This window comes from Miscanthus floridulus, chromosome 16, assembly GCF_019320115.1.
Source record: "Miscanthus floridulus cultivar M001 chromosome 16, ASM1932011v1, whole genome shotgun sequence".
In the NCBI taxonomy this organism is placed as follows: Eukaryota; Viridiplantae; Streptophyta; class Magnoliopsida; order Poales; family Poaceae; genus Miscanthus; species Miscanthus floridulus.
In genome coordinates this window covers 59,034,324-59,057,478 of record NC_089595.1, presented here as the reverse complement: position 1 = coordinate 59,057,478, position 23,155 = coordinate 59,034,324, and the positions used below count along the sequence as shown (strand labels likewise).

Here is a 23,155-nt window from a genome sequence, read left to right as displayed (position 1 = left end):
TCTAATCCGGAGGAGAATTTTTTATTGAACGCCTGTGTACTTTTGAGGTGTGAAAGCATTGTAGCAACTCCTGATCCATTGCTAATGAAAGTGCATTTGCCCCCTATTTGGGTTTTGGTGTATTGATGACATCCAAATTAGGGAATAATGAGATCTTAATGAGATATATTGTAGCTTTAGTCCCCTGAAAGCTTTAAAAGAGTTGATCTAAGATGAAATGGTATCCCTCAATCCTTCGCGTGCAAAAAGCGGACAAACCTAAAGCACTTTTCAAAGCTTTTGTGTTTTGTTTTGGGTTTAGGTATGTCGTACTATAAAGAGGGATGCAAGTTTAGGTGGTCTGAGGAAGATAGAGTGGTCAAGCATAAAAATAAAATCAAAAGAGAGAGACAAAATCACCTCATGAACACTTGGACATAGTTTGTGGACTTTCGAAAGTCGAAAGTCCTAGCATGAGCCGGGAGTTCCAGCTATCGAAAGTCCTGACGTTTGGTGTTGAAAGTCACGGTGCTTGCTGACTTAACCATAGCCCACTTGCCCACCTTCGCCCGTTGGAAGTCCCGATGAAAGTTGGGAGTTCCGCGTATCGAAAGTCCCGGCTCCCGTCGGAAGTCCCGACGCTTTGGGACTTAGTTGCCTGGCTCACCATGTCTGTTGGGAGTTCTGACAAAAGCCAAAAATCCTAGCGACCGCTGGAAGTTCCAATGATATGCGAGCAAGCCCAGTGGACTCTCTACGTGAATAGTATTTTTGCGTAGTGCTAGAAGTTTCGGCGATCTGTGTCAGAACTTTCGACTCAAATCTAAATGATTGGATTTGCCTATGGGTATAAATAGCTCTCTCCTCACTTCTAACATGGCACCACTCATTCATTGCTCACCAACCTTCATCCAAAACAACTCCCAAGCATTCAAGGCGCCACTCTCCTCTCCCCTTTGCTCCAATCTTCGATCCCCCTTGGGTTTTGAGTGAAAGGAGAGTGGATTGAGTGAGAGAATCACTTTGGCAAGCTTGAGCACTTGATTTCTTCATCAAGTTGATTGGATTTGCGTATATTACTCTTGGGTTCTTGGAACCCTAGTCAGCTAGGCGTTGCCCAAGAGCTTCCATCTTGTGGAAGAGCCTTGGGAAGTTTGTATTACCCTCAATTTCTTAGTGGAAAACTCAAGTAACCTTTGTGGTTTCTTTAAGAGAGGCAAGGAGGTGGAAGAGACTCCGACCTTTGTGGTCACCTCAACAACGAGGACGTAGGAGCTCCTTTGTGGGGTTGCCGAACCTTGAGATAAATTCTTGTGTCCCGCGTGCTTGTTGTTGTTGTTGTGATTTGTGCTATCATATTTGTTCTTGTTGGTTTGTATTCCTCCCCAACTCTCCTCTTAGGGTTTGGACTCGATCTATGGAGTGGTGACCTTCTGGCATCAAAGGTGCAACCCCAACACTTCATTTTACCACTAGGGAGTGGGTTGCAAAATATCTTTCACTCAAAGTTCATTTTAGCACTTGTAGTGAAATTCTCGTAGGTGCTGGAACACTCGGCTGTTTGCGTCAGAACTTCCGGCGACCGGAAGTTCTGGCCCAAACTGTCAGGACTTCCGACTGTCACTAATATTTGACTTTGAGATTACATAGAAATTTTTAGATATGCCTATTCACCCCCCTCTAGGCATTGTTTAGATCATTTTAATTGGTATCAGAGCAAGGTCTTCTTTTAGCACTTCACCATGTGAGAAGAAACAATGTCGAAGACTAACAAGATGCAAGTCGATGCCACCGAGATGCCCAAGAAGATAGCTGAAGAGTTGATAGCTGCTCAAGTCAAGTTCTTCCAAGATGTAATGAAAAAGATGAGCAAGATGAAGGAAGAATTGAGCAAGAAGGTTGATGACGCAATAAGTGGCAAGAATGATGCAACAAGTGGTAGGAATGAAGCAAACAAAGATGCCGCTAGTGATATTGGAGCCGATGAGCATGCTCATGGAAAGGGAGTATATTCAAACATGAACTTCGACAATGGGCAACTCATCAAAGGTTCACCTCTACATACTCCGTCTATCAACATTGGCAAGCCACCTCACTTTAATGGAACAAGATACACCGATTGATCTTACAAGATGAAGATGCATCTCATTGCCGCAAGACTTTGGAAAGTTGTGGATGTTGTTGTGATGATTCCTACCAATGAAGATAGAGACATAACTCTGGAAGAAGTGCACAATCTCGATCAAAATGCACAAGCCGTAGCATTGCTTGTGTCAAGCCTATGTCCGGATGAATTTAGGAAGGTGAATGGAATGGAAAGTGCAAAGCAAATTTGGATACTTTGAAAGTGTCATTTGAAGGAGATCAGCATAACAGAACAATCCAATTTATAAGAGCACAAGTACAATAGCAATCACCAAAGCAATCAAACCATCATACTTGAGCCCATATAAACCCGGTAGTCCGATCAAATCATGAAGGATCTCAAAAAAAACCAACGTACAAACCAAGATCATACATAATTCAACACAACCAGTCACATGTTACAACAGGTTCACAAATAGTTCTCATACATCAAAGTTTCAACAAAGTTATTACAACCCAAATTTAGAAGTAGTGGAAGCAACGTAGTTTTGAAACAACATCAAGATACCTCAAATACATAGCCAGTTTAAGATCATCTCCAACAAAAGCACATAGATGAGATGATATAGAATGACCATGCCCTTGGTCTTACTCTCCATCAGCTACAGGAGTTATGCAATGCTTGTAGTAACCATGGAACATCACATCATCTACAACAAATGGGAATAAACCCTGAGTACGAGAATATACTCAGCTAGACTTACCCGTCATAAACCAAAATAATAAGACACCAAGGAGTATGTAAGGCTTTAAAGGTGGAGCTAGCTTGACAACATTTTGCATAAAAGCTTAAGTGCATAACTTGAAACATATAATAACTTTAGCTTCAAGTTATCCCTATTCAATTAAGCATCTCTAAATTAGTACCTATACTAGAGCAAGCACTTGATCAAGCTAAACAAGCATTAGTAACCATATTCGGTGTAGTAATCTGAGCAATCATCATAACCACCAAGTTTCAATTAGTGCTTCTACATTGCCACTGCTCAGTCAAGTTCTCACTATCTGGGAGAGACGGCGATTCGAAATGATTCCTACCTAGCTAGGTAATTTATTTCTAACACAAACTAAGGCACACCCATGCTTAGATAGCCTCAGGTCACCTTTGGTACCATTTAGGTTGAGGGCTGATGATCTGGACACTCGGGTAACTGTTCACCATCGGGCTCGCCTTCTCCTAGGGCCTCCTGTTGCTGTACATCCTGATGCTCTTCCTAGGGATCAACCTTGTACTCCAAAACAATGATTTCTTCCATCGCACCTAATGCATGCAGATGCAAAAAGTGAGAACCATGAATGCATAAGATGGGTCATGGATGACATGACATGATAATGTGCATGGTTAAATGATGACTATCGTATTAGGTCATTAGGATGATAACAACGTTGAATTCTTATTTACTAAGTAGGTGCATATCTCTTCTCTAGAAATTTCAAGAATCCATACTAAGTCTATTTCTGGACCGCAACACAGTATCTACAAGTTTAGATCATAACTGGAGTTCTACTCAACCAAATGCTATGATCATGGACTTTATGGAAAGCTTATAAAATTACCTACAACTTTAATTTAATCACTAAAAGGTGATTCAACCACTATCCTAGTCAAAATAGGTAAAATTCCTAGGTCTATCCAAAAATTCTAGAGAGTTAGCATTTCGGGAGACAAACTTCTAACAGCCATAACCTAAACCATTTGGCCTATTGCCCTAAAAATTTGACACAAGCAACATAAGTAAGTTATCTACAACTTTGTTATTGACAAGATTCATAGCAAACATTACCTTACCCATGCAATTTACTTAACAACCGAAACTGTCCAAACAGTCACTAAAATTGAATTATACAGCAATAATATTTTAACTGCATATAAGCAATCAAAATTAGACATCACCACTTGTACCAACAGTTCACAGACATCAAATACACTCTAGAAAACATAATGGTCCAGCCCAATTTACTTATTTAAATGCCCTTATTAATTTAATTAGATAATTAGGTGAAATAATAAACATATACCAAAGGTGCACAAGAAATTCTAATAAAATTACAGTGCTTCATATATGATCCCAATAGGCTACTGCAAAAATTTCAAGCCAAAAAGAGAAGTACAGCACGCTCTACATAAATGACAAGTTATAAGGGCTGATTTTAGTGAAAAATAGTTAACCCAATTGAAAAGTGTCAAACAATAGATTTCATATTTTTCGTAGATTCCCTAAAACCCAATAACACTATACAAAAATATGCATGGCAATATGTTACTTATTTTTATCTTTATGAATTTCCTCAGAAAACACCATTTATTAAAAGATAAATAGAAAGACCCTATTCCAATCAAGTTTACTGTAAGTTCAACATTTTTTCTAACTAGTGCAAGTCAACACAAGATCAAGAAAATTGGAATTACATTTTTCTCATATGCCTAACTCTAGTTATGCATTTTCCAAGGTTTAATTCAAGTAAAAAGTACATTTCTTGCCCTATTTCATTCTCGAAGAAGATTATCTCAAACTGTGCATTTCATATTTTTAATAAATACTACACATCATGATGAACTCAATAAAATTTGGTTAACCTAAAATGGACATCTACAACTCTACTTATGAATTTTCAAAGTTCACAAGCATTTCATGAAAAGAATAAAAAGAAAACCTAAACTACAACCGCTAGCAGCTAGGACCCGCTGGTTAATAGGACCCACACATCAGTGATACCCGAGCAGGGGAGGCGCTCCGGCCAGCCCTATCTCGCCAGGCAAGATCTCCAGCGACGAGGGTGACACCAACATGTTCCCCTCATCAAGCCACGTCGATTGGTGGTGAAGACGTGACCTAGGGTTCACCGAAGATGGCTCGCCGACGGCAATGGCGAACGACGGAGGTAGTGTAGCGGTATGCCAGCGTTCTCCAACCATCACGTTCTTCGATGAGGTGTGCTATGGCTTCGTGAAATCCTAACAAAGCTATCTAGGGTGGGTTAGGGTTTCGGCAAGGCGGCGGTGAGCTTTGCCCACGTGCATGCCACGGCGGTGGCGATGGCACAGCGGTGCGCGGCCGTGTTCCAGCGCCGTTAGGGTAGTAGCATCTAAATGGCCACTGGCGTGAGTTCCTATGACCTATAGAGGTGATAGGATGAGAGAGAGAAAAATGAAAAGGCTCGAGCTTACATTGGCCACGACGAGCTTGGAGCTCGGCGGCGCTTCGACGAGACCATCGGTGGCAGAAACGGCAATGCGCCGATGCCTAGACTTGAAGGTCTTGGCAAAGGGGTGGAGATTGTAGCATGGATCAAGGCAGAGTTATTGGCATGCTCGATTGCAAAATGGTGTGGCGATGGCGACACTACGCAGTGGCAAAACTTGCGGCGGAGCAGATGCGAGAGCAAGCGAGGAAGAGGAAATGAGCTAGATAGAGTAGACGGACGCGCTGCGTTGGTGTTGAAGTCCTCCATGGCTAGACTGGTGGGGCCTGCACCAGCGTATGGCCACCAGATGGCGAGAACGGCCAGATGCCGGTCGGCCACCACCGGCCTGATTTGAATCTTCCTCACTCTCTATCTCTCAAACCAGCGTGATTCAGCGAAAACCGTAATAATCAAAGGTGTAGAGCTACATGAGTACTCCAACTTTGCTTAAATGAGTTTGGTCTAGATCAACCTAGTTTTCAAACTACAGCACCTCAAACACGGGTACAATGAAACTATAAATCACTCCCAGACAAAATTTTCAAAGTGCTAGAACAGTATTTTCTTGCTACTTATGCACAGTTTTGGAGCAAGTTAGCAGCTGAAATAGACCATAACCCAAAAATAAAAGTTATTACCCTAGTTGAGTTCTACAACTTTTCTTTAGGGTGCACTACCATGCAAGCACTCTAGTGCCTAGTTCAGCTTAGGTCAAGCATGCAACTTGAAAATGGTAGCTTACACTATAATCATGACTAAGAGGCCAAATCGGTCCAAGTCATGAATACCAAAGTTGTTCCATGTGACATTCTAAGCATGTTTAAGGTACTCCTAGGGTCCCACAAGCATTTCACACATTGATCACATGTAAACCCTATCCTAGGTATAAATTTAAGAGGCATCACATGTGATATAAGCAAGGTAGTGAAGATAGAATTTGACATGCTGATGCTCATGAATGCTCAATGATGCTTGTGCTCCTGCAATGCCAATGCCAAATGCACGCTTAACACTAGGGTGTTACATCCCCTCCCCCCTTATAGAAATCTCGTCCTGAGATTGGAAATACCTACCGATCCTTGTAGAAATTAGGGTAGGCGTCACGTAGAAAATCGTCCCTTTCCCACGTTGCATCTTGCTCACTATGGTTGCTGCACACCACTTTATAGAACTTAACCACCTTACTTCTAGTCACTCTCTCCATTTCTTCTATCACCTGAATAGGTTTTTCTTCATACATGAAATCAGACTAGATCTTGACACTAGTTGGTTCAATGGCTTCTTCGGGTACACAAAGACATTTCTTCAATTGAGATACATGGAAAACATTAAAGATGGCACTCATCTCTGGTGGTAGTTGGAGTATATAAGCTACTGGTCCACATTGCTCAATAATTTTGTATGGACCCACATAACGGGGTGCTAGCTTTTGCTTCACACCAAATTGTTGTACCTTTTTCATCGGTGATACTTTCAGGTACACGTAATCACCAACTTCAAATACAAGAGGACTCCTTCTCTTGTCCGCATAACTCTTCTGTCTTGATTGAGCAACTTCCATATGTTGCTGAATAATCCGAACTTGCTCTTCGGCTTCTTTGACAAAGTCAATACCATAATACCTTCTTTCGCCTAGCTCAACCCAATTCAGAGGAGTTCTACACTTGTGGCCATATAAAGCCTCAAAAGGGGCCATCTTGATGCTTTCTTGATAGCTATTGTTATAGGAGAACTCAGCCAAAGGTAGCCATTTCTCCCATGAGCCCTTTAAAGATATTACACAAGCCCTTAACATGTCTTCAAGAAATCTGATTTACTTGCTCCGTTTGCCCAGTAGTTTGAGGGTGATAAGCAGAACTTCAGATCAATTTAGTACCCAACTGATTATGCAAATGTTCCCAAAAATGATTTACAAACTATGGACCTCTATCAGACACAATGGTTCTAGGTATCCCATGTAATCGCACTATGTAGGTGATATACAGCTCTGTATATTGATGAGGGCGGTAAACTATCTGAACTGGAATGAAATGTGCAGACTTTGTCAGATAGTCCACAATTACCTAGATGGAATCGTTACCTTTCTGGGTGGTTGGAAGACCAACAACGAAGTCCATGCTGATTTCTTCCCATTTCCAACCTAGAACAGGCAGTGGTTGGATTAGCCCTGCAGGATTCAAATGAATGGCTTTGACTTGGCAGCAAATTTCACATCTAGCCACATATGCTGCAATCTCTTTCTTCATCTTTGTCCACCAAAATTGGGTCTTCAAATCCTGGTACATCTTGATACTACCAGGATGGATGGACAATTTAGAAGAGCGTGCTTCATCTAAGATTTGGTTTCTAAGTTCTCTATCTTTAGGTACAACAAATCTATCCTTAAACCAGAGTACACCTCTCTCATCTAATCTAAAATGTTTAGTCTCTTCTTCTTCCATCCTTCTCTTGATATGAAATATACCCACACAGTCTTTTAGAGTTCCATGACCTTAGCTTCAAGAGAGCAACTAATAGTGAGATTATGTAAAAGTATAAGATGTAGTAGGTTAAAGCCATCTTCTAGCAATGGTTTGCTATGATACTTCTAGCTCAAAGCATCAGCAACTACATTTGCCTTGCCTAGATGATAATGCTCCTCTAGGTTGTAATCCTTGATTAGCTCCAACCACCTTCTTTGTCTCATGTTCAACTCAAGTTGCATGAAGATGTACTTGAGGCTCTTGTGATCAGTGTAAATGTGACACACATTGCTAAGAAAATAGTGCCTCCAAATCTTCAAAGCATGAACAACCATGGCTAGCTCCAAATCATGAGTTGGGTAATTAACCTCATGTTTCCTTAGTTGATGTGAGGCATAGGCAATGACTCAGTCCTCTTGCATGAGCACACACCCTAAACCAGTACCAGATGCGTTGCAAAACACATCAAATGTTTTTTCTATGTCAGGCTGTGCTAAAACCGGAGCGGTGGTCAACAAAGTCCGTAAAGTGTGAGAAGCAGCTTCACACTCTAGAGTCCACACAAATTTCTCATCTTTCTGAAGCAATCTGGTCATGGGCTTGACTATCTTAGAGAAGTCTAGAATGAAATGACGGTAATAACATGCTAGCCCAAGGAAACTCCAAACTTCATGAATTGAAGTCGGGGCCTTCCAATCCATAACTTCTTGCACTTTGCCTGGATCTACCGAAATTCCATCTTCAGATAACACATGGCCTAGGAAAGGTACTTTCTTTAACAAAAATTCACATATGCTAAACTTAGCATACAACTTATGTTCCCGCAACCTTGTTAAGACAACTCTTAGGTGTTCTTCATGATCTTTCGCTTTCTCATAATAGACTAAGATGTCATCAATAAACCACGGATTTATCAAGTTCAGGCATGAACACCGAATTCATGAGATACATAAAATAGGCAGGAGCATTGGTTAGCACCAAAGACATGACAAGATACTCATATAGGCCATACCTAGTAGATAAGGCAGTCTTAGGTATGTCTTCCGGCCTGATCTTAATCTGGCGGTACCCCGATCTCAAATTGATCTTGGAGAACACTTTAGCCTTTGATAGCTGATCATACAAGATATCAATTCGAGGCAATGGATACTTGTTCTTGATTGTTACCGCATTAAGGGATCGGTAGTCCACACACATCCGCAAAGATTTATCCTTCTTTTTCACGAATATGGCAGGACAGCCCCACATTGATGAGCTAGGTCGAATGAGACCTTTTCAAAGAAGCTCATGCAATTGCACTTTGAGCTCAGCTAATTCATTGGGTGACATCCTATAAGGCCTTTGCGAGATAGGTGTCGTGCCTAGTAAAAATTCAATCTTGAACTCTACATCTCTATCAGGCGGTAACCTAGGCAGCTCATCTAGAAACACATCCAAAAATTCACACACCACCGGAATGTCAGCAATAGTCATGGGCTAGATAGCATTAGCTACATTTTGGAGGTCAAAATCTCTAGGAAGTGGTACTGAGAAAGCATTCTTACTATTGGGTTCCCTTAATATAATCACCCGAGTGGAAGTATCAATAAGAACTCCATGGTCCCTCATCCATTTCATTCCTAGGATTACATATATCCCCAATCCGGGTAATGCTACAAGATCTATGGTATACTCCCAGTTGCTTATTGAGATGCTCACATCTCTAACTATTTGGTTGGTGGAGATTTGATTTTAGGCTGCACTTATGCAGTAACTCCCCTTATCTACAGTAACTACCCTCTGATTATGCTTGGATACAAATGTTTGACTCATAAATGAATGTGATGCCCTAGAATCAAACAAAACAACTACGGGATGTTGGTTCACAAGAAATGTACCCATAGTAACAACTCATCGGCAGAAATTTCTTCAACAGTGGCATAGTGCACATGTCCCTGACGCACATTGGAATTACCCTACTTCTGGTTGTTCTTCTTGGGACAGGGGCAATTTCTTGCCCAATGGCCGAGCTTGTTGCAATTCCAACATGGCATGTTGCTGGGCGGAACACTAGAACTTCCCTATCCTATGCCGCCCATTGGTAGGGCAATAGAATAGGGCTTGCGAAACACCTTCTAGTTCTGAATGGTTTGCACCTTTTTCTAAGGTGGCCTAAACTTGGGAGCAGGTGGGCAAAACTGAGGTCTCGCAGCAACTAGAGCTTTTGACTGAGAAGCATCTGCTTCATAGGCTCTATTCCAATTCTTGGATGCTGAACAGATGTTGTTCTGATTCTCTTGAGTCAAAGCATCACTAACAAATTCATTGAAAGTGGCACACTTGCTGTTAGTTAGAGTCTTCATCAGCTTTGGACTATGCCCTCTCTTGAAACTAGCAATCTTCTTTGCATCAATGTCAACAAATTATATGGCATACCTTCATAGATTGTTAAAGGCATGCAGATACTCAGTTAGGCTATTGGTACCTTGTGTCGGCCTCATGAATTCTGTATGTTTCATCCTCATAAGTCTCGGGGGAATATAATGTTCCCTAAAAGCAGCCTTAAATTAGTTTCAGGTAATTTGAGCATTCTCAGGTAGGGTGGCTCAGTGATGACTCCACCAAATGCCTGCATGCCCCTATAACTAGTGGGTTGCATACTCAGTTTTCATTTGCCCAGTCAGCCTCAGCAAACAAAACTTTTGTTCAAGTGTGTTCAGCCATTCCTCTGCTTGGAGTGGCTCTTCAGCCTCCTTGAAAATAGGCAGCTTGGTATCCTGGAAATCCTTGAAATCACTATATTGGTTTGGCTCTACACCCTGGCGCTGATGTCTGCCCTAGACGACTTGTTGCGCCATAGTGCGCATAGCCTCACCCATAGCATGTTGCCCTTCAGCGAGCATAGCCATCAACTCTGCCGGAGTGGGTGGGTGTGGTGGTGGCAATTTTTCATTGTCATCACCATGCAAGCCACTACCCCCAGCACCATCATTCCCAATGGCTCCAGAATGTGCACGAGGCATCTGCAGAATTGCAACAATAAGCAATTATTGATGATGTCGGAAAATTGTAGAAGAATTGTATAATTATGCCAAACTGAAATTACTAGAGAGAATTTAAATCAATACAATAAAACAGAGGCACAATAATTCATTTCCACAACCATAACATCACCAATTATGTTACTTAACGCCATTCACAATGCATTCCGTATATGCCAAATTGCTTGCAAACACAACGGGCATTCATTAAAAGTGCAACAACAACCTTGATTACATGCAAGGTTTCAAGAGTACATCAAAGGGTACATTAGGAGATCGAACTAAATTACGAGTTCATTACATAATTGATCAATAGGATAAATGGCTAGCACATCAAACTAAGTACTAGGGCTAACTAAACCTCGGCATGATCACTGTCAACATCAGACACGCCATCACCCTGGTCATCCTCAAAAAGCTCAATCTCCTCATCTTCAGGCTCGGCTAGAGCGTCCTCTTCCATACCATCATCCACAGCTACCAAAACATTGGGGTCTTCCTCTACTGGAGCATCTGGGGCAGGAATGGGATGGATGATATTATTGAGGTGGTGGACAACCACCTGATGCTCCTCAATGTTCTCCTACTACTCTCTGATCTCGCGTCTATACTCTGCCTCTATGTTATCAAACCGGGTTGCCTGACTAGCAGCCTCAAACATAGCCCTAATCCGGGTAGCCTCCCTAGACTCAGTAAGATGAATAGCCTTGTCTCTCTCTGCATGGATCCCCTAAACCTCTGCTATGGTTGCATCCCTCTTAGCAACAGCATGGACAAACTAGCCCCAATGAGCTTCCAAGGCTATCATATAATTACCTATCTCATTCTGAGCTGCTCTAACTGCACTTTGGTGCCTGCGCACACATCCTTGCATCCTACGCTGTGCAGCCTGTGCTCTTTGGAGCTCTTGCATACAGCTAATGTAGCTATCCTGGCAAGAGTAAAACATCTTCATAACAACATACATGGCACTCATGGCAGCATTACTACTTCCTGCTCTTTCATCCCAGTGTCTTACTAAAGCATTACCGCCTGGTTGGGTCCAAGCAGTTTGCGATGGGTCCACCCGAGGAAAGGATCCAGCAGGACCGTTGACAAGCTCATCCCCAAACTCCTGACATATCTCACTAAGGACCTCAAAAGCTACAACTTGGGCACCCTCCCAAGGTGTCTGCCCATTTGACTCCACACTCAAGCCTTGCCACTGTGGGTGATCCACACGGGCTGGGACAGTCACCCGTATGTCGTACCACTGTTGTCCCTCAGTTACCACTTCGCTCCAAAAGTAGCGAGGCGGTTCAGCATACCCGACAAAGTGAAGTACCCTCCACAGTAGGGTGGGAGTCCCAAACAGTGTCACAAAGGCATCGCTTGCAATAGGGGCTCCTAGGGCTACCATCTGTATCAAAATGGTATAACTCATGTGAGACAGCGCGATCATAGAAAAGGGTTACATAACATAATATCAAACTTATAAGGGGCAGGAACAATGTAATGATATGAATGAATGATTTATCATGATGCATGCATGTTCCATACGTCCTCACAAACTTAGGAAAAATTAAATCCTTAACGATATATGCGGTGGCATACATACATTCTTTCAATATAATCATAACTAAATGAGCAAAATGTTTTGTTGTTAGTGTACCTACAGAAGATTCATTTAAGCCCATCCCAATAATTAAATGTACAAGAATGTAATTTGGGCTCTAGGTTGAATATTGAAAAACAACAGGATATATGAGAACGGTAAACTAAATACTTCCATATATATCCTAATATATATACTTCTATATCAAAGCTACCCGAAGATTATTTATTACCCACAATTAAATACGCACCATACACACACGCAAGCATGCATATATAGTCGTATCAAAGCTAGCTCTCCCCGATCGCATGCTCACAGCTTGCGGTCATGCCACTCATCAACTTACCTTCTTACCTAGGCATAGAGGCATTCGATCCATACATTACCACTCAAGTGAATGCATCTATACAATAGCACGCCATATGGATAACGAAAGTAAAAACCCATCCCATGTTAGTACTTATATAGCCACCTAATAGTCCATAACTGGGCATAAAGGAGATGACCACTAGCATACTTCATATTTTTATAAAATAAAACCTTTGTTTTAAATACACATATAACAAGTTTAATGTTGAACCTTGCTCTGATATCAGCTGTAACAGAACCATCCAATTTATAAGAGCACAAGTACAATAGCAATCACCAAAGCGATCAAACTGTCAAACTAGAGCCCATATAAACCCGGTAGTCCAATGAAATCATGAAGGATCTCAAACAAACTAACGTACAAACCAAGATCATACATGATTCAACACAACCTATCATATGTTACAATAGGTTCACAAATAGTTCTCATACATCGGAGTTTCAATAAAGTTATTACAACCCAAATTCAGAAGTAGCAGAAGCAACATAGTTTTAAAACAACATCAAGATACTTAAAATACATAGCCAGTTTAAGATCATCTCCAACAAAAGCACATAGATGAGATGATATAGAATGACCATGCCGGTGGTCTTACTCTCCATCAATTGTAGGAGTTATGCAATGCTTGCAGTAACCATGGTACATCACATCATCTGCAACAAATGGGAATAAACCCTGAGTACGAGAATGTACTCAGCTAGACTTACCCGTCATAAACCAAAATAATAAGACACCAAGGAGTATGCAAGGCTTTAAAGGTGGAGCTAGCTTGACAACATTTTGCATAAAAGCTTAAGTGCATAACTTGAAATATATAATATCTTTAGCTTCAAGTTATCCCTATTCAATTAAGCATCTCTAAATTAGCACCTATACAAGAGCAAGCACTTGATCAAGCTAAACAAGCATTAGTAACCATATTCGGTGTAGTAATTTGAGCAATCATCATAACCACCAAGTTTCAATTAGTGCTTCTACATTGCCACTGCTCAGTCAAGTTCTCACTATCCGGGAGAGACGGCGATTCGAAATGATTCCTACCCAGTTAGGGAATTTATTCCTAACACAAACCGAGGCACACCCATGCTAAGGTAGCCTCTGGTCACCTTTGGTACAATTCAGGTATAGTCGTGGGTCCGATCAGCGCTGCACCCTTAGAGATTCTACCAATCTGCCAGGAAGATCAGGACTCGAACCCACCCTTGGACTCACGTCATTGGCTCTCCACACATCCTTACTGCCTCCAAGGTGTGCACTTCCACTTATTAGGGCTCGGCCTAAATTGAACTACATGGCTTCACGGTCGTATCATCGGATCCGGTCAGCTAAGTGCTAGGCATGCGTTCAACATGACTTGAGGACGTACAGCGAATCGGTCCTTAATTGACACAGACGGGGATAGATAGGCACCCAAGACCTCCATGCCTTGTTGCTTCTCTATCACGATCTTGCCTGTTCTCCTTTATTCATTGACACATGGTTATTTCCACGCTAGCAAACATAGCCAACCGTGATTAGTTATCAGCCTATATCATGCAGGTGATAGGTAATCACCCGACTTCTACCGACTAAGCATGGCTAAGCATATATTCGATCTTGGACCAATATAGGATTCAAGATATATATCTAGACAAGAAAGATATATGCAGCAAGTGGTTCCAATCAACTCCTAGTACTTAATGCATCAACATAAAAGGACTTAAGTTGATAGTTTTAAAACATAGGAGGCTTAGAATGCTCTGGGGCTTGCCTTTCATAAAGGTTGAGGGCTGATGATCTAGACACTCGGACAACCATTCACCATTGGGCTCGCCTTCTCCTAGGGCCTCCTATTGCTTCACTTCCTGATGCTCTTCCTAGGGATCGGCCTCGTACTCCAACAAGGTGATTTCTTCCGTCGCACCTATTGAATGCACATGCAAAAAGTGAGAATCATGAATGCATAAGAAGGGTCATGGATGATATGACATGATAATGTGCATGGTTAAATGATGACTATCATATTAGGTCATTAGGATGATAACAATGTTGAATTCTTATTTACTGAGTAGGTGCATATCTCTTCTCTAGAAATTTCAAGAATCCACACTATGTCCATTTCTGGACCGCAACACAGCAGCTACAAGTTTAGATCATAACTGAAGTTCTACACAACCAAATGCTATGATCTTAGACTTTCTTGAAAGCTTATAAAATTTCCTAGAACTTTAATTTAATCAACAAAAGGTGATTCAACCACTATCCTAGTCAAAACAGGTAAACTTCCCAGGTCTGTCCAGAAATTCCAGAGAGTAAGCATTTTGGGAGACTAATTTCTAACAGCCATAACTCCTAAACCATTTGGCCTATTGTCCTACAAATTTTACACAATCAAGATAAGTAAGTTATCTACAACTTTTTTATTAACAAGATTCATAGAAAACATCACCTTACCCATGCAATTTACTTAACAACCAAAACTGTCCAAACAGTCACTAAAATTGAATTATAGGGCAATAATATTTTCAATGCATATAAGCATTCAAAATTGGACATAACCACTTGTACCAACAGTTCATAGACATCAAATACACTCTAGAAAACATAATTGTCAAGCCCAATTTACTTATTTAAATGCCCTTATTAATTTAATTAGATAATTAGGTGAAATAACAAACATATGCCAAAGGTTCACAGTAAATTCTAAGAAAATTATAGTGGTTCATATATGATCCCAATAGGCTACTGTAAACATTTCAAGCCAAAAAGACAAGTACACCACGCTCTACATAAATGACAAGTTATAAGGGCTGATTTTAGTGAAAAATAGTTAATCCTATTGAAAAGTGTCAAACAACAGATTTCATATTTTTACTAGATTCCCTAAAACCCATTAACACTGTACAAAATTTTGCATGGCAATATGTTACTTATTTTTATCCCTATGAATTTCCTTAGAAAACACCATTTATTAAAAGATAAATAGAAAGACCCTACTCCAAACAAGTTTATTGTAAGTTCAACATTTTTCCTAACTAGAGCAAGTCAACACAAGATTAGGAAAATTGTTACATTTTTCTCATACGCCTAACTCTAGTTATGCATTTTCCAAGGTTTAATTCAAGTAAAAAGTACTTTTCTTGCCCTATTTCATTCTCCAAGAAGATTATCTCAAACTGTGCATTTCATATTTTTAATAAATACTACACATCATGATGAACTCAACAAAATTTGGTTCACCCAAAATGGACATCTACAACTCTACTTATGAATTTTCGAAGTTCACAAGAAAAGAATAAAAAAACCTAAACTACAGCCGCTAACAGTTGGGATCCGTTGGTCAGTAGGACCCACACGTTAGTGATACCAGGGCAGGGGAGGTGCTCCGGCCAACCCTATCTCGCCAGCGATGAGATCACCGACGATGAGGGTAACACCAACATGTTCCCCTCCTCAAGCCGTGTCGGTTGGTGGTGAAGACGTGACCTAGGGTTCACCAGAGATGGCTCGCCAGCGGCAATGGCGAACGGCGGAGGTAGCGCACCGGTACACTGGCGTTCTCCGACCATCATGTGCTCCGGTGAGGTGCGCTATAGCTTTGCGAAATCCTAATGAAGCTATCTAGGGTGGGTTAGGGTTCCGACGAGGCAGCGATGAGCTCTGCTCATGTGCATGCCACAGCCGCGGCGATGGCATGGCGGTGCATGGCCATGTTCCGATGCCATTAGGGTAGTAGCGTCTAAATGGTCACCGACGTGAGTTCTTATGACCTACAGAGGTGACAGGATGAGAGAGACAAAAAATGAAAAGGCTCGAGCATGCGTTGGCCACAATGAGCTTGGATTTTGGCGGTGCTCCAATGAGACCACCGGTGGTGGAAACAGCAGTGCGCCCATACCTAGACTTGATTGGCTTGGCAAAGGGGTGGAAATTGTAGCACTGAGCAAGGCGGAGCTGTTGGCATGCTTGATTAGAAAATGGTGCGGCGAAGGTGGCACTACGCTGTGGTGAAACTTGCGACAGCAATGGCTAGCTCTGTGTCACCTTAGCGGATGTGAGAGCGAGTGAGGGAGAGGAAATGAGCGAGAGAGAGCAGACGAGCGCGTCGTGGTGGTGTTGAAGTCCTCCCCATCCAGACTAGTGGGGCCCACACCGGCATACGGTCGCCAGATGGTGAGCACGGCCAGATGTCGGTCGGCCACCACCGGCCCGATTTGAATCGGCCTAAGCTGTTTTAGTTTGACTAAAACCACCCCCTTCCTTACTCTCTATCTCTCAAACCAGCGTGATTCAGCAAAAACTGTAATAATCAAAGTTGTAGAGCTTCATGAGTACTCCAACTTTGCTTAAATGAGTTTGGTCTAGATTGACCTAGTTTTCAAACTACAACGCGTTAAACATGGGTACAATGAAACTGTAAATCACTCCTAGACTTAGAAAATTTTCAATGCTAGAACAGTATTTTCTTGCTACTTATGCATGGTTTTAGAGCAAGTTAGGAGCTGAATTAGACCATGACCCAAAAATAAAAGTTGTTACCCTAGTTGAGTTCTACAACTTTGCTTTAGGGTGCACTGCCATGCAAGCAATCTAGTGCCTAGTTCAACTTAGGTCAAACATGCAACTTGAAAATAGTAGCTTACACTATAATCATGACTTAGAGGCCAAATTGGTCCAAGTCATGAATACCAAAGTTGTTCCATGTGACATTCTAAGAATGTTTAAGGTACTCCTAGGGTCCCACAAGCATTTCACACATTGATCACATGTAAACCCTAGCCTAGGTATAAATTTAAGAGGCATCACATGTGATATAAGCAAGGTAGTGAAGAAAGAATTTGACAAGCTCATGCTCATGAATGCTCAATGATGCTTGTGCTCATGCAATGCCAATGCCAAATGCATGCTTAACACTAGGGTGTTACAATATGAGTGTGAGAAAAGGCAACATTGAGTTACTTCATGGTGAATAGAAAAGATTTGTGTTCTTGCAAAATGAAACAACACAATCCATGTTTGATAGTCTTATGGCATTGGTCAATCTCATAAGAGCTCTTGGAAGCACCGAATGGGATGACAACAAGGCTACTAGAAAGATGTTGAGAACCTATAGAGCCAAGAACAACATGCTAGCATCCATGATCAGGGAAAGGCCCGGTTATGATGAGATGACACCCCATAAAGTTCTTTCAAAACTCAAGCATCATGAGTGTCTAGATGAAGATGCAATCAATGCTCACAATCAAAATCGTAATGCAATGGGATACAACAAGAGTGTGGCTCTTAAAGCAACCCAACAACATGAAGGTCAAGGTTCAAGTCAAGAGAAGAAGAAGAAAGTGAAGGATGATTCCTCAAGTGAAGAAGAAGTTTCCGATGAGGAGATTGCATTTGTGATTAGAAATCTTAGAAAGTTTATAAAGAAGAGCAACTGCAAGACCTATGGTGATGGAAAGAAGAGGTACAAGAAGAGGTTTTGCTATGGATGTAGTCAAACTGGTCACTTCATAGCTGATTGCCCTAATGAGAAGAAGATGCACAAGCATGACATGGATGAAGACAAGAAGAACAAAGGCAAAAAGAGAGGTGTAGCTCATCTTGGTGAAGAGTGGGAGTCAAATGATAGTGACTCAGTGATGATGAGAAGAAGACGGGAGCCGCAAACATCACCATCCACCATGCTTCCTCACCGACCATGATCTTCCCAGATTTGACTTCACCACCAAAACTCTTCCCCAACCTATCTTCTTCACTGAGGCTCTTCTTGAACCTCATCGACAACGACTACTACACTCCAACTTGCCTCATGGCTAAGGGGGAGAAGGTACATGTCTCATCCGATCCCTCTAGTGATGAGTATGATAGTTGTGATGAGAACATAGAAGATATTGCAGCAACTATGATAAAAAATTTGGTAAAAAGGCCTTCACTAAAATAAAAATGCTAATGAAGAATTTAGATAAGAGGGATAGATGCTTAGAGATGCAAGGAGATATAAATCACTCAAGAGCGAGAGAAAAACCTTGCACTTGAAGCATCTATCACTGAGGAAAAGATGAAGGTTGAGAAGTTAATCATAGAATTGTCTTTAGCCAATGACTCAATTAGGAAATTGACTAAGGAACATTCCTCGATTAATGATCAAGTAGCTAGCCTCAAGAATGAGAAGAGTATAGCTCAAGAAAGCCTCACAAGCTTGGAAGAAAAATACCAAAATCTTGAGCTAAACTATAGCACTCTTTGGGCTAGCACTTCAACTTCTCTTAAGGCAACCAAAGACTCTAATGTCTCCACTAGTAATGTTGTAAAAGATGCTATGAAATTGATGTGAATGCATATGCAACTAACCTTGTTGAGTTGGAGAAGAAAGACAAGGAGATTCATAGGTTGAAGATGATCTTAAAGAATGGGTGCAAGTGTCAAGAGCAATCCAGCAAGACTATATATAAGTCATCAAGGCACCCATCAATCAAGGAAGGCATTGGCTACAATAGGTATGATGGAAAGGCCAATGGAAGGAACATGATCAATGGTGTGCCTTGTGTAAAGTTCAAAAAGGGCATTGCTCTTGATGAACTTATATGCAAGGCCAACAACAATGTGTACATTCCCAATATCCAACCTACAAGTGATAAGACAATCAAGACGAAGTAATCCGAGGCCCCCAAGGCACAAGCACCACTTCCACGGTGCTATGCTAGTGACTATATGTGTTGTTGGGGCAAGGATGGCAACATTGTAGTCAAGTATGTTGGTGCCCAAAAGAGGAAGGAGATTATGAGGAGTGTTTGGGTGCCCAGGTTTTACGTGACTAACCCCCTAGGACCCAAATTCATTTGGGTACCTAAAACAAAAGCTTGATTTGTCTTTGTAGGAATATTCCTTCGATGGAACGAGTTGGGTGGTGGATAGTGGTTGCACCAATCATATGATCAGAGAGAAGGACATGTTCACATCATTCTAACCTAGTCATGACCAAAGTGGGAACATTGTGTTTGGTGACAATGGAAAAGGAGAAGTTCTTGGTTTGGGTAAAATTGCTATCTCAAATGATAATTCCATTTCCAATGTTTTATTTGTGAATTCATTGAGATACAATTTGTTGTCTGTTTCACAACTTTTTGAGATGGGCTACAATTATGTTTTTACGGATAAGGGTGTGGAAGTCTATAGAAGGGAGGATTCCTCTATTGCATTTACGGGTCGTTTAAAAGGGAAACTCTATCTAGTTGATTTCACATCAAATAGAGTAAATCCCGAGACTTGTTTAATGGCAAAATCTAGCATGGGTTGGTTATGGCATCGCCGACTTGCCCATGTTGGGATGAGGAACTTGGCCAAACTTCAAAAAGGCGAACACATCATTGGACTAACAAATGTTTCTTTTGAGAAATATAGGATTTATAGTGCACGCCAAGCGGGAAAGCAAGTTGGAACTAAACATCCCGTCAAGAATGTTGTGACAACCGAAAGCCCATTAGAATTGCTTCACATGGACATATTTGGACCACGTCGCTTATATAAGCCTTGGTGTTAACAAATATGGTTTCATAATTGTTGATGATTATTCATGTTTCACTTGGGTATTCTTTTTGTGTGACAAGAGTGAAGTACATGGCATCTTCAAAAAGTTTACAAAAAGATCCCAAAATGAGTTTGATGTCAAGATCAAGAGAGTTAGAAGTGACAATAGGATGGAGTTCAAGAACACCAACATTGAAGAGTTCCTTGCTAAAGAAGGAATCAAGCATGAGTTTTCGGTTCCATACACTCTATAACATCTCGGCCCAGGGCTTAATAGGATTAATAGCATACTCATACCAATAAGTTACAACTTCTTTTCCGGAAGCCCATCTCTAAAGAACTTTGAGGTTAAGCGTGTTTGGCCTAGAGCAATTTCAAGATGGGTGACCGATCAGGAAATCTTTCCCGGGTGCGCACGAGTGAGGACAAAGTACGCAGAAAAGACTTATGTGGGTCTGTGAGGGCAGTCTATGTCCTAGAAAAGCTACCAGATGTAAGCGGGCCCGGCCTCATAGAGGCGGGACGTTATAGAATGGTATCAGAGCCAACTCTTGTGGTTTCATAGGCGCGTGTGTCGTAGTTGCACAGGCATGGTGCGCATGGCTAGAGTGGTCCTAGAGTGGTCACACAGCATGGCACATGCACTGGCACTAGACACATGGATGTGGCCAAGAGGGGACGTTCCTGGCTTGGGATTGACTGACGAGGTCGTCGGTCTCTTAAGGGGGTGAGGATATAACATCCTGGCCCAGGGCTTAACAGGATTAATAGCATACTCATACCAACAAGTTGCAACTTCTTTTCTGGAAGCCCATCTCTAAAGAACTCTGAGGTTAAGCATGCTTGGCCTAGAGCAATTTCAAGATGGGTGACCGATCGGGAAATCTTTCCCGGGTGCGCATGAGTAAGGACAAAGTGCGTAGAAAAGACTTGTGTGGGTCTATGAGGGCAGTCTATGTCCTAGAAAAGCTACCAGATATAAGCGGGCCCAGCCTCATAGAGGCGGGACGTTATACACTCCATAACAAAATGGTGTTGTGGAGAGGAAGAACCGAATGCTCATTGAAGTCGCAAGAGCAATGTTGGACGAATACAAGACTCCAACCAACTATTGGGTGGAAGCGGTTAGCACGGCATGTCATGCTATCAACCGCTTATATCTTCACAAGAAAAGGGACAAGACCGCCTACGAACTTCTAACCGGTAAAAAGCCTAAGGTGCACTACTTTAGAGTTTTTGGATCCAAGTGTTTCGTACTTAACAAGAAATCCAAAAGCTCAAAGTTTGCACCAAAGGTTGATGAAGGTTTCATTCTTGGTTATGGTACTAATGAACATGGATATCGTGTTTTCAATAAAACCACTGATTTGATTGAAATCGTGGTAGATGTGACTTTTGATGAAACTGACGGCTCTCAAAAGAAGCAAGTCAATGTTGAGATTGTAGGTAATGAAGAAGCTCCACATAAAACCATCAAGAAGCTTGCAATTGGTGAAGTAAAGCCCATTTAAGATGAAGATGATGACAATATTATACATGTCAATCTTGATCCAACCACTCATCATGTTTCATCCAATGAACATGGTGAAGCTTCCACAACAAGAAATGATCAAGATGGGAGATCAAATGAAACACAAGGTCATTCTCATGAAGATGGTGTCAATAATAAGCAAGCTCAACCTCAACTCAACAATGAAGAAAGAAGTGAAGACAACCCTCCAATCGATCATGACAATGATGATGAAGATGATGGCCCCATCCAAAGATCAACTCAAGTGCCACATCCTAGAGTGCATCAATCCATTCAATGGGATCATCCCTTTGATAACATATTGGGGAGCATCCGACGAGGGGTAACGACGCGTTCTCGTTTAGCAAGTTTTTGTGAACATTACTCGTTTGTTTCTCCTTTGGAACCTCATAGGGTGGAAGAGGCACTTCATGATCCAGATTGGATGATAGCCATGCAAGAGGAGTTGAACAACTTCACTCAGAATGAAGTCTGGTCCTTAGTGGAAAGGCCCAAGCAAAATGTGATTGTAACCAAGTGGGTCTTCCTCAACAAGCAAGATGAGCATGGCGTGGTGACAAGGAACAAGGCAAGGTTGGTGGCTCAAGCATTCACTCAAATTAAAGGCTTAGATTTTGGGGAGACCTATGCACCGGTGGCTAAGCTAGAATCAATTCATATTCTACTTGCCTACGCCACTCATCATGATTTAAAGCTATGTCAAATGGACGTGAAGAGTGCATTTCTCAACGGCCCCTATCCGAGTTGGAGTATGTAAAGCAACCACTGGGCTTCAAAGACCCCAAGTATCCTAACCACGTCTACAAGCTCGATAAGGCGCTCTATGGGCTCAAACAAGCCCCTATAGCTTGGTATGATTGCTTGAAGGATTTCCTACTCAAACAAGGGTTTGAGATAGGAAAGGTTGATGCTACTTTATTTACTCGCAAAGTCAATAATGATATCTTTGTTTGCCAAATATATGTCGATGACATAATATTTGGTAGCACTAATGTGGCTTTTTGTGAGGAATTTAGTAGGATTATGATGAATAGGTTCAAGATGTCCATGATGGGTGAGTTAAAGTTCTTCCTTGGATTTCAAATCAAGCAACTCAAGGATGGCACGTTCATAAGTCAAACCAAGTACACCAAAGACATGTTGAAGAATTTTGACATGGACAAAGCCAAGCCCATCAAGACACCTATGCCAACCAATGGACATCTTGACCTTGATCAAGGAGAAAAGGACATCGATCAAAAGGTATATCGCTCCATGATTGGATCTCTCCTTTACCTTTGTGCATGTGTGCAAGATTTCAAGCTAATCCGAAAGAATGTCATTTGATGGCCGTTAAGAGAATTTTTCGATATTTAGTGCACACTC

The 23,155-nt window shown here is 41.6% G+C and overlaps 1 protein-coding gene across 1 annotated transcript; it reads left to right on the top strand.

Annotated features, from left to right (window-relative positions):
* Window positions 1-17,873: 17,873 nt before the first annotated feature.
* Window positions 17,874-18,434, top strand: LOC136510726 (uncharacterized). The gene has a single exon (XM_066505082.1). It carries the CDS (start codon window positions 17,874-17,876, stop codon window positions 18,432-18,434), a length of 561 nt encoding a protein of 186 aa, XP_066361179.1.
* The last annotated feature ends 4,721 nt before the right edge of the window (window positions 18,435-23,155 follow it).